The sequence below is a fragment of the Plecotus auritus genome (assembly GCF_963455305.1).
Source record: "Plecotus auritus genome assembly, chromosome: 2".
Lineage (NCBI taxonomy): Eukaryota > Metazoa > Chordata > Mammalia > Chiroptera > Vespertilionidae > Plecotus > Plecotus auritus.
Window position 1 is genome coordinate 19862811 of NC_137771.1, and position 12615 is coordinate 19875425.

General features: G+C 37.6%; 1 protein-coding gene across 23 annotated transcripts in view; it reads right to left on the minus strand.

Annotated features, from left to right (window-relative positions):
* Positions 1-12615, minus strand: part of PUM1 (pumilio RNA binding family member 1) — a 123003-nt gene that overhangs the window by 53749 nt on the left and 56639 nt on the right. For 19 of the 23 annotated variants that reach the window (XM_080656120.1, XM_080656119.1, XM_080656118.1 and 16 more), the window contains 2 exons: positions 8125-8291; positions 5892-6162 (listed from right to left, as the gene is read on the minus strand). The exons of 2 other annotated variants lie outside the window; for them this stretch is intronic. In XM_080656120.1, the coding sequence (XP_080512246.1) occupies positions 5892-6162; positions 8125-8291 (438 nt within the window). The remainder of the gene's footprint in view (positions 1-5891; positions 6163-8124; positions 8292-12615) is intronic. 2 more of the 23 variants (XM_080656130.1, XM_080656131.1) reach the window with 1 other exon arrangement.

Genomic DNA, 12615 nt, shown 5'->3' on the forward strand with positions numbered 1-12615 from the left:
GCACCTTCTCTCAGCAGTTCACAAAGATAATGGAGAACCAGATATTTTTTGTTATTGTTGATGGGTACTTTTTAAAATATCTCCATGCAGAAAAAAACAACAACTATGAATGCAGTTGAATTTGAAGGTGAAACAACTCCACATATCAAAAGGCTTTGTATTCTAGTACTAGGTCCAAAAGAAACAGCCTGGAGTGAGAAACCAAAACTTAGATGTTTGCACAGCTTACAGAATATAACCTTTCAGTAAGTCTTTTAGCTTCTATTTTCTTATCTGTAAAAACATAATAGCTGCCCTACCTCAGGGGGCTGTTGTCAAGATTCGTAGAGAAAAGCCCTCTGAAACACTGAAGTATTACATCAATGGTGGAACTATAAATTTTTAATTTAAAGGTATTATCTTGGAGCCAGTCCTCAGTACATGACATTTGTAAAAGTTTGCTATTGTTTAAAGCTTCCAGGTCAAAGCCCATTTTTTTACCAGGTTATTTGAACAACTGATTAACACTTCACCAGGTTAAAAGACCAACTAATGATTTCTGGTTTACCAGGTACACACAAACCATGCTGCAGGGTATTTTAAAAAAGAAACTTCTTTACATATCTTTAAAAGATGAAGAATCTCATTCCATAATAAATGATTCCTAAATAAGGTACAAAAAAATAAAACATATCCTTCCTCCAAGTAACTTAATATCTAAGAAAATCACATCATAAAATTTCAATGTCAAATAACAATAAAGATAAGCTTCAATTGGCCAAATTGCTATCTAATATAAGTATTTAACAGTGATTATACACAACACTAATAGAATAATCTTCTCAATTGTAAACTGAAAGGCAAGCCAAGAATAGTAAATTCCTATATTAAAACTATGCACAAACTTGTCGTCATAAGAATGACATTTAATCACTACCATACTGTTAAAAGCAATGCATGCCATTTCCTCTCCTATCTGACTAGGGCTGTGAAGGAATAAATACAGTATTTCAATTATGACTTTCAAAGTTATTTTCTCTTTGTTAAAATTCATGCTTAACAGGGTGAGAGTTTTGGTACATCAGTATACAATTTTGTAAAACATGCTACATTAGGCTATTTTTAGATTAACTGAATTCTAAATAAAGAGTATCAACAATTAATCTGGTTAATCTATAATGACATAACCCTGGCTTTGTTTCTGCTATCTAGGAATGTAATTTAATGAAACCTGTATTAATTTTCTAAAATATACTTATGGAAATATGATAGTTGTATAGCTCTTTATTAAAGTAAAAAATATTGCTCAAGCATCGTAACACAAAATGGTATCTAACACTATATATGAACTGTCTACTGTGTTTTCCAGGATTGAGGAGACGACAGTAAGGGGAAAGTGTGAAGAAAAGGGGAGAATAGTCCAGAAATATCAATAAGCATTTCAAACTACCCTGAATTAGGGCTTTTTAAACCCAGATCTTTGTATTTGGGATAGGTAAAATTATCTTTATTTTCACAAAATTTAGCATGTCTTTCAGTCATCATTATAAAGCAATCAACCACATTAACATCTGTGACTTAATCACCAACAGAAATCACATGTATTTTCATGTTACTTTGCAATTGTTGCACATCTCAAAATCTTGTTTATGCTCATTAAGATAGCTAGTACACCTAGTCCTAACTCTTTTTCGTGCTTCAAATGATATTTTTATATAATTGGATTCTTTTGTAATCCTACTTACACTCTGCATTTTAAAACATTCTGAGAATTCAGTCCACAGATCTCACGTAACTTCTAAGGGATTCATTGCCCACAAAAAAGAAATCCCTGATCTAAATCAATTTAGAAAGATTAATAAGTTTATGATTATCAATGACTAGACAAGTAGCAAGTTTGCAATGAGCTAAATGAAAGTTACCTTTTCTATATTTCAAGGCTGCTCTATATTACATATCTCAATATAAACTGATATGAAACCAACTTACTATACCAAATCAAACCTGATTTGAAGGAAATAAGACAAAAGAAGAAATTACTTTGTCAATCTGCAAGCCAGATCCCCTCATAAAATCACAAATAAAGTTACCCTACCAATTGTAGCAAACAACTAAAAACTAAAAACAGATAGCCTTAGCCTTAAATGCCCATTTAAGATAGTGAAGATAAAAGAACGTACAAAAAAATATGTGCCACACTACACATCTAGTTCAATGCTCACAATCGCTAATATTGTCTGGGACCCAGGCTTGGCTCTCAAGGCTTCTGTGACCCAGACTGAGTAACCGTCTTTCAAGTTATATCTATGCAAACTTGGTCTTCATCAAGCCCTCCCCTGGTCTGACAGCATTCTACTCAGAAACGCAATGGGATAAACAACAATGATCCTATCATATGATGGTAGAATCTCTGTGTAACAATGCCCTATGTTACAACAACCAAGACATGTATCGGAAGCCAGAACCCAACAACAGTTTAACTTTCAAAATAATAATGTTCACTTTCAAAAACTGCTGAATTGGGAATCATGGTGAAGGCACCCTGGGTTTTATAAATTTGAATAGGTGTTGTTTGATATAATCATGCTAAACTACATGTGGATGTGCAAAAGTTCATTTCTGTGGTTTAAGTTCTAATAATTATCCAGCCTCCCAAAAAATTGGTAAAAATTTTAAAGACAGAGATCAATAAATTAAAGAGAATCCCAACTCTGATTATGAAGTAAAGAACAACTAAATAAAAGAGAATCAGATTTCATTTGTAAGAGGTTGGACACAAATATTTCTTAAATAATAAGCTAAAGGTTAGATTGGGAATGGAAGCCAAGAATCAAAAATGGCCTCAGCACTAAGGGTGGCTAGAGAATTTCAGACCAAAAAGACAGAGTAAATAATTCAGATAAAACTTTTTGGTATTAACTAGGTTAAAGGATCTGATTAGGAATAGCCTACACTCATGAACCTCAATTTAGATAAAGAAATTGCAAATTAATTTTCTAAGCTGGACAAGTTAAAGTCTATACAATAATATCATGTCCCTATATTTGGTGTGACACAAAATATTTTGAAGTCTAGTATATCTTCAGCACTGGAAGTAATTTCTGGCTTCATGCAAAACTTCTGTCTTGAGGATTTATTCTTTTTTTATTGATTTCAGAGAGGAAGGGAGGAGAGAGTGATAGAAACATCAATGATGAGAGAGAATCATTGATCGGCTGCCTCACACATGCCCCACACTGAGGACTGAGCCCACAACCCAGGCATGTGAATCGAACAGTGATCTCTTGGTTCATAGGTCAACACTCAACCACTGAGCCATGCCAGCTGGCCTTGAGGATTTATTCTGTAAAAGGGCAAAACCGTGAAAGAAGATTATTTCTTATAAAGATGATAAAAACCACTGCAAGTCAATTCTTATGGAAAAGTGGGCAAATCTATTAGAAACTACAGGGAAAATAATGTACACATTCAGTTTACTCTCTCTAAAAAAAGTTTGGAATTATTACTAACATCCATCTGATAGGCGCACAGAGCATATGTACATCAGAAAATCCCTTGCGCCCCAGCCGGTTTGGCTCAATGGATAGAGCATCAGCCTGTGGGCTGAAAGGTCCCAGGTTCAATTCCAGTCAAGGGCACATGCCCTAGTTTCGGGCTCGATCCCCAGTGTGGGGCGTGTAGGAGAAAGCTAATCAATGACTCTCTCTCATCACTGATGTTTCTCTCTCTCCCCCTCTCCCTTCCTCGCTGAAATCAATAAAAAAAAATATTTTAAAAAAGAAAATCCCTTGCCCTGGCCGATGTAGGTCAGTGGACAGAGCATTGGTACATGCACCGAAGGGTCACAGGTTTGCAGGTTTGATCCCCAGCCCCAATACCCAGCCCAGGTTGGTTGGTCGGATGGCTTCAGGAGCCCAGAGGCAACCAATCTATGCGTCTCTCTCACATAAATGTTTGTCTTTCTCTCCCCCCCTCTCCCTCTCTCTCTCTCTCTCTCTCTCTCTCTCTCGCTCTCGCGCTCTCTCTCTGTCTCCACCCTCCTCTTCTTTCCACTATCTCTGAAAAGCAATGGAAAAAAAATGTATCCTTGGGTGAGGATTAACAAAAAGAAAAAGAAAATCCCGCCCTAACCAGTTTGTCTCAGTGGATAGAGCATCGGCCTGGGGACTGAAGGGTCCCAGGTTCGGTTCCAGTCAAGGGCATGTACCTTGGTTGTGGGCACATCCCCAGTGGCGGGTGTGCAGGAGGCAGCTGATAGATGTTTCTCTCTCATCGATGTTTCTAACTCTCTATCCCTCGCCCTTCCTCTCTGTAAAAAAATCAATAAAAATGCCTATTTTTAAAAAGAAAATCCCTTAAAGCAGTGGTCGGCAAACTCATTAGGCAACAGAGCCAAATATCAACAGTACAACGATTGAAATTTCTTTTGAGAGCCAAATTTTTTAAACTTAAACTTCTTCTAACGCCACTTCTTCAAATAGACTCACCCAGGCCGTGGTATTTTGTGGAAGAGCCACACTCAAGGGGCCAAAGAGCCGCATGTGGCTCTCGAGCCGCAGTTTGCCGACCACGGCCTTAAAGGGATTTCACTTTGTAAACTTCATATGGTTAACCTTATTATCCAGTTGTCTATCATTCAAAACTCACTTAAAATCAGCTATTTAGCCCTGGTTGGTTTGGCTCAATGGATAGAGCACCAGCCTGCGGACTAAAGGGTCCCAGGTTTGATTCTGGCCAAGGCCACATGCCTGGGTTGCGGGCTCGGTCCCCAGTAGGGGGCATGCAGGAGGCAGCCAATCAGTGATTCACTCTCATCATTGATGTTTCTATCTCTCTCTTCCTCTCCCTTCCTCTCTAAAATCAATAAAATATATTTAAAAAATAAAATAAAATCAGCTATTTATGACAACTTACGGAACAGTATGGTCTCCAAAAATCATAAGCCAATTTCCCCACATATCAAGAATTTCTAAACGTCAAAATGAGATGTTAACCTTTCACACCTAGAAATTTATATTTATGTTCCAGTCCAAAATTAAGATGTATCAGAAATTCATGGCCCATCAAATGGCTTCCAGCCATCAGACAGAACTTACGGTACTTAACAAGATAGGAAAGCTACCAGGCCCCCTTTTAATAATTCAGACAACTAATTTTACTTTAAAAAAAATTTAAAGGAAGGACCAAAAAACCCTAGAGCAGTGGTCGGCAAACTCATTAGTCAACAGAGCCAAATATCAACAGTACGATTGAAATTTCTTTTGAGAGCCAAATTTTTTAAACTTAAACTTCTCCTAATGCCACTTCTTCAAAATAGACTCGCCCAGGCCATGGTATTTTGTGGAAGAGCCACACTCAAATGGCCAAAGAGACGCGGTTTGCCGACCACTGCCCTAGAGGTTAGTCATATTATGCCTTCAAAATCAGAAGGCACACATGCAATATTTTCCAGGGGTTTACGAATAAAAGAGCCAAGTAATTTCACTGTAAGGTACTAACTTTCAAAGTGCAGTGACTTAATTAAAAGGAATAACTAATAACAGAGTTTGGACTATTTCAAAAACAAAGCATTACAATCACATTACTCTTCAGAGAGATAGATTAGCATAGCATCCAAGAGGACTGTTATAAAAGATAATACCACCTCACCACTCTCCAAGCCCTGGGGCAAGAGAGGAGCCTACGTACTTATAGAAGAAAGTGGTTTCTTGCCAATAACCTCAGCAATGGGAATCAGCTTCTTGAGGGGAAGATACAGAGGCTTTGTAAACCCACATCACCATTGGGCTAATAAAGTCTGGCTATCAATAGCCTAAAATAAAGCCACCCTCCTCCCATCCCCCCATTCTTATTACTTGATAACGTGTTGGCTAGAGGGAGAGTAAAGAGAGTGACAGAGACACACACAATACCTGTTGTTGAGAATTGTAGTCAAAAAGTCCCACAGTTGCTGCTGCTGAGTCCACAGGTACCTGCGTGCCTGAATAATCAAACTGAAGAGGCTCCATGCCCACATGTTCCATGGGGTCCAAGGGGACACTCTGGGACTCCATGTTGGAGAAATCCTCCACAGGCTTGGCACCATTGGTGCTGGTCAGCTGGGCTAAGCCCTCAGAACCATTCTGGTTTGGACCCAGAAGATCCACTTCATTAGCAGAGTTCTGGCAATTACCAGGGGTACGGCTAAACAGAGAAAGTAAAGGGCATTAAACCTTATTTTGAGCAGGAAGGGACACTAAAGCAACCCAAGTTTAAGGACAACGTCCACGATATAACTTATTATCAATAGTACTTAAAACTATTCCTACAAAACAACCAAGACCATTTATGGTGTTTCCATGTTATACCACAAAATGACTTTTTTATTGCTTGCCTTCCCACCACAGCCCACCCCTTAAATTTGCATTTACTGCTATTAATTTACAATCCCTTCAACCAAGAGACTCAGATTTGAGAACACTGGATAAACTGGAAAAATCACTAACTGTGGCATCCATGAAAACAGAGATCCCAAAATGCAGACAGTAAAATATGCCCGCCAAAATCAACATCTTAAACATAGAAGTAATGGAAGAGTAGTTTCTAAGGGGGAAGTTCCACATGTGAGAATGAGTCTACTTAAAAAAATAATTTTCATATAAGTGGAAATTCTTTTTCTGTATTATGTGAATATATTGGCCAATGCTAAAACTGTCTCCTCCCCTTCTAAGAAACTAGAAGAATCAGACCATTACAAAATAGTACAAAATAAATTATTTATTTAGGATATGCACCTGCTAAGGAGATAAGTCTAAGAATTAAAAATAATATGAAGATATAATTTATCATCCAAACCAGGACACTCCTAAAAGCAAAAAAAAAAAGTGCACTATTAATAAATATCCTGGGAAACAGGTATAAAGTACTCTCCTGGGAAACCCAGGGCACATGATCACCCTATCCAAAAGGATTGTAGGACAATATGATTCCAAATCAGACTAATATAGAATAATATTATAATATAGAGGAGTATAACCTGTGACTATATTCCGTACATTTCATGTCTAAAAGAAATCCTAAAGCTGGTACAAATTAAAGCTATTGTTGTGTTCCTTGACATACTCAAGCCCTGCAACCACCTCCTGCCCCGAAGTCAAATACCAGAAAACACTGCTGCAGGCTGCCTGAGATTCAAGATGGAGAGGCCACCAAAACTCATCTGAAAGACCTTAGGTAACTCTGTAACTCTGTGCCTCAAATTTCTTCAAAAGACTGTAATTCTTTACATTAACAAGACACAAAAACTAGATTAGAAATATTAAACAATTGAACATTTTTCTACAAACAATGACCCAAAATATATTTTAATTTTGACTTTGATAGATATTAGGGTAAGACTTTAGATTAACTTAAAACTAGTCAAAATTAAATTCTCTATCTGTACATTACTGACCGAGGAGTTTTAGATTTTTAAAATTATATACCATCACTAAAGGTTATCTACATAAATGAAGAACTTGCCAAATGTGGAAGATAAATATACAATATCATTTTAATACTGCATAAATTGAGTTATAGGTTAAAACCTGCAAATCAATCATGACCAGAGATGGAATGAGAGGCCATCTAGGGAAGGGTATGTTTAAGAAAAGCCATTTAATTTGCATCTCTGATTCTTCAAAATGAGGAAAATGATACCTGACGCAACTACCTCAAAGGGAGCTTATCAGTTTCAAATAAGTTCTCAAATGTTTTTCCATCTACTCTAGCATGCCAGAGAGATATGTCAAACTCACATTAGTAACCATGGTTTCTCCCAAGATAGTGATTTGGGAGAAACTTGAGGAAAGTCCCAAGGCACCCATTCCAGGTGATTTTGATATTTGAGAATCATGAAATGTTCTTTATGGAATTAATCTGCAAATTATAGTCCTATACAAATGCAAAATCTGTTGTTTTAGCAAAGCACCAGGCATTGAGAAGTCTTAGAAAATTCCACCTTACCAACCAATTTATAATCTTTGTAGTATGGCCTACACTAGACCCAATTCTTAAAAAGGACACACAAGGAGGAAAAAAGAAAACTAAAGTAAAAAAAAAAAAAACTTAATCAAAACAAAAACCCATAGCCCCCATTCAAAAATCAGAAGTGTAAAACATACAAACCTAAAATCTTTGACGTCTGCATCAATCCCATTCTGCACTGGTAAACCATTGGTCTTGTCCATCACATCACCCTCCTCCTTCAAATCTCCTAGCTTATCTCCATCAAACGTACCCTTGTTCTTCTTTTCATTTTTGTCGTTTTCATCACTGTCTGCATCCCTTGGGCCCTGTTTAAAAAATAGCTTCAGCTTCACTAATCATCAACTAATGATAGTGGGCAACCACTACGGACACCAGACTACACTAGATGCTAATTAGGACAGGATAGTGTCTATGTCCTTTTTAAGACATTACAACCTAATTAACAGACAACAAAAAGGCAGGAACACTGCAGAAAGTCTTGCCAAATGGGGGAGACAGACATACAGTTATGTTACAGTTAAGGACAGTCTTACCATGCCCAGTATCCCACCATCCCATTTTTTTTTTTCTTTCTACACAAAGCCCAGCCAAAACTGTGTCTCTTGGTCTCACTTTTCTACTCTCAAATCTAATTCTATGTAATAGCATGACTAAGAAGATCCAGGTATGGCAGCTAGTAGTATAGTTGAAAAAGTGTTAAGTCTCCAAAAAAAAAAATCTCCTACTCCACATTGCCTATGTAAATTCCCCACTTACTTCCGAATATTGAGCTAAGTGTGGTCTGACATCATTCCATTCAATTACTCTTATCTTGGTATATAAGCCCTGCGAATTTGTACTATCACCACCACCCCAGTTCCACCCTGTCTCACAGTTCATTGCATCAATAATTCACCAATCACCTTAAGTATAACATTTTTAATCCTTCAAAACATGTTAAATCCAGCTACGAAATTCTTTCACCAATAAGTGTTGTCTTCTTCTATTGACCTGCCCCATACCAGATTATTTTGAGACTACCTTATTTATACTGAATCGCTGATGCAAAAGAAGTTATCTTTAAAGTGTTTCAAACTGTGACTAATGAAAGACTGAACCCAAAAGAATTGTGATGCCAAGTACATTGATGTCCATCCTGTGTCGGAAGGAAATTAAATGTCTCCTCTTACCAACACCCTAACTTAAGACCTGGACATATAAAGCAAATGTGCCTTGATTTCCAAAAGGAAAAGAAGATTCGGTACAGTGACTTGATGTAGTACAGAGAGCTTGGCACAATCTTACCAAAGAGTAATAATAAGTAACTACTGTTTTGGTAAAAGTAGAGAGAAGCAACCTCACTTGTCCCCACCACTGACTTCTGGTTTAAGGAGGAACAAACACACCTAGACCAATTAAAGCTCCTGGTAAAAGGCAAAATCCAATCAGAAAAAGATGAGAGCTGCTGCACAGCATTTCCAGTCATCACAAATTTCATTGGGGAGAACTCAATAATGGGGGCCGGTACAGCAAGTACAAAGTTGTGAATGGGTAGGCCTACAAATGCAAAATAAACAAATGCTCTCAGAGTAGTTCTTAAAGATCTCTAGCCCAGAAAGGGGGGCTCATACCTTGACATGCTTAGATCTTTCAACTGCCAGTTCAGAGCCCATTGTGCTTTCAAAATCATGCTCTGTTCAAATGCAACACAGAAAAATAAAGATGGCATTGCTAATATGAACAAAGGAACATATACAAGAAGGATATGCCACTCGTTTCATGTGGCATCAAGATGATAAACTGCAGTTTTAGCAATCATTGAGATGTAACTTTCACAGCAGAATCTTCAAAGTATAAGACTGTCAGAGGTTCAAAAGGAGTGAGTGACAGCCAGTTAAGCACCACAATGAAATTCCTAAGCAGAAATGAAAATATGACAGGATTCTGGAGACAGAAAGATGTTTCAAGATGTCCAGAGACAATAGCTCCCTCCTACTACAAAGGTAAAACTGACAGAAGCTGTGTATTCATTTTCATATCCCCAACACTAAATACAGTGCCTGGCAGAACTTTAGAAACTATGACAAAGAAAACTGAATGACCACAAAATTCCTACAAAACTGAACTGCTAAAAGAAGGATCCTTCCATTGTCAGATAAGAATCCCATAGGTGGAGATATGGTCTAGATAACAAACAGCTCTACATAAATTAGACACCATTGATGTCAATAATAAACGAGTATTAGAAGAATTACCCAACTAACACACCTAAATCAATCATCTTCCACAAATCTACAAGTCACTGGCTTCGAAGGAGCAGTTCAGCTCCAATTCCTCATAAATTCAAAAGGTCTGTGTGAGAAAATGGGACGATAATGGGATAAAGAAGTAGTTGGAAGTTTTGCTAACAAGAAATTGGGTGAAAGCGACACCCACCAAATCAAGGAATGCTGTGTGTTAACTTTCCTCAGTGACCCTTTACAAGGGCTTGCTGAGAAGCTGCTCAGCTGATCTGGAAGCTAACTGCTCTGGCCTGAAAATGTGGCCTCTGATAACTTACATTCCCAATTACTGCCAAAGGTAGGTTTTTCAAACGTAACCCTGGGGTAGGCTGTTTTTCACCAACATTATACAGTCCATTCAACTAAAATATAGTTGTCTGGTTTTCTACTCTGAGTAGAAATGCCTCAGAAGAATAGTAGGTTCCTGTTATTTGAAGGTGGGGGCTCCAAGGGAGTCTTCCATTTCTTGATATGGATGCAAGGGTATATTCATTTTGTGGAAATTCTTAACGATAAACATTTATAACTTACACACTTTCTGATACACAAGTCATATTTCTCTTTTTTAAATATATTTTTATTGATTTCAGAGAGGAAGGGAGAGGGTGAGAGAGATAGAAACATCAATGATGAGAGAGAATCATTGACTGGCTGCCTCCTGCACGCCCCCTACTAGGGATAGAGCCTGCAACCCAGGCATGTGCCCTTGACCAGAATCGAACCCAAGACCCTTCAGTCCTCAGGCCAGCGCTCTATCCACTGAGCCAAACCTGCTAGGGCCATAAGTCATATTTCAATTCTAAGTTTTCTTAGGAGAAAAAAGTTCAGCAAATCAACAACTTTAAATAAAAATTATTGACATGAAGTCTGATTTCTAAATAAGAGAACACAGGGTTCAGGATCATAAAAATGGTCTCAGAAATGTGATGGCTGTAAAAAGAGGAAAAGAGTATAAATGAGCTGGTACATTTTATGGGATTTAAATTTTTTCTTTTAATATTTAAGGTGCCTGTTACTACATGGTATTTAAGAAAGTATTAACCCAGATAGCACAGAATCTATATTCTATCTCAGCTGCTAACACTTACTGGTCACAAGGCTTTGGAAGGTTATTAAACTTGAACCTTAAAACAGGGATAATTTTGTTTAAAACAGAGTAGTGACAAACATCAGTGAAATAATACAAGTGTAAAAGTTTTATAAAGTATAATCATGTTATACAAAGGTAATATATTAGTAAAAGCTATGCACTAGGATGTATTTATGTATCATTATCTATGATACCAAGATTAAAATCTTAAATGCCCCAATTAAGTGGTTTAACTAAATAAGTATATAGTCAATCTGACCCTACCAGGACACTGTCATTTTCCACAATGCAATGGCTCTATGATTAGTGTTGGGTATCACATTCTTTTTAAAATTTACAAGTGTCTGGGCTCACTCCCAGAGTTTCTGACTTAATTGGTCTACACCGGCTCCCACAAATGTTATAAACAGCTCTCCAGTAACTCCGATAAGCAGTCACAATTAAGAACCACTGTAATTAAGTCCAACATAAATATCATACATACAGAGTTTATGCTTTGCTTTTTTGTCACATATTACCTAGTACATAACAGTACTGGAAAGTCTATTCAGTAAATGAAAGAAAAAACAAAAGGGATTAATAGCATCTTTTAATTATGCGTTTCAATGTTAACCCAAACCTGTAGTATTCAAACACAGGCTTCAGTGAGTGCTCAAAATGCAAGTGGCCAAACCCAATCAAAATCTCAAGAGTGGGGCCAAGAAGGGGTCTGTGAGACCCAGATCTTAAGAGGCAGAGGGAAGAATATGTTCCATTGCTAGACATTAAAGAACTGAGATAAGAACAGACTGAGCGAAGAACTGTATATTGTAGAAATCATAGTACACACCGAGTCCAGGAATAATAACATTAACTAAAAAGATGGTTTCTCCTGTATACATTTGCCTGGTTTGGGGTGTATTTTTTTCCAAATCTTCCTTGAGGATATTTTTTCCCATTGATTTTTAGGGAGACAGTGGAAAGGAGGAGGGTGGAAAAGAGAGAAAGAGAGAGGAGAGAGAAACAGAAACATCGATGTGAGAGATACACATGGGTTGGTTGCCTCTTGCACCAGCCTGGACCAGAGGCATGGATCAAACTTCCAACCTAGATACATGTCCTTGACCAGGAATCAAACTCACTCTCTCTCTCACACACACATACCTCTCTCTCTCTCTCTCTCTCTCTCTCTCTCCTCCTTCATAGGCCAACGCTCTAAACACTAAGCAACACCGGTCAGGGTCATTTGTTTTTTACAAAATGCAAAAAAAACCTGAAATGTTAATTTCCTTTAAAGTT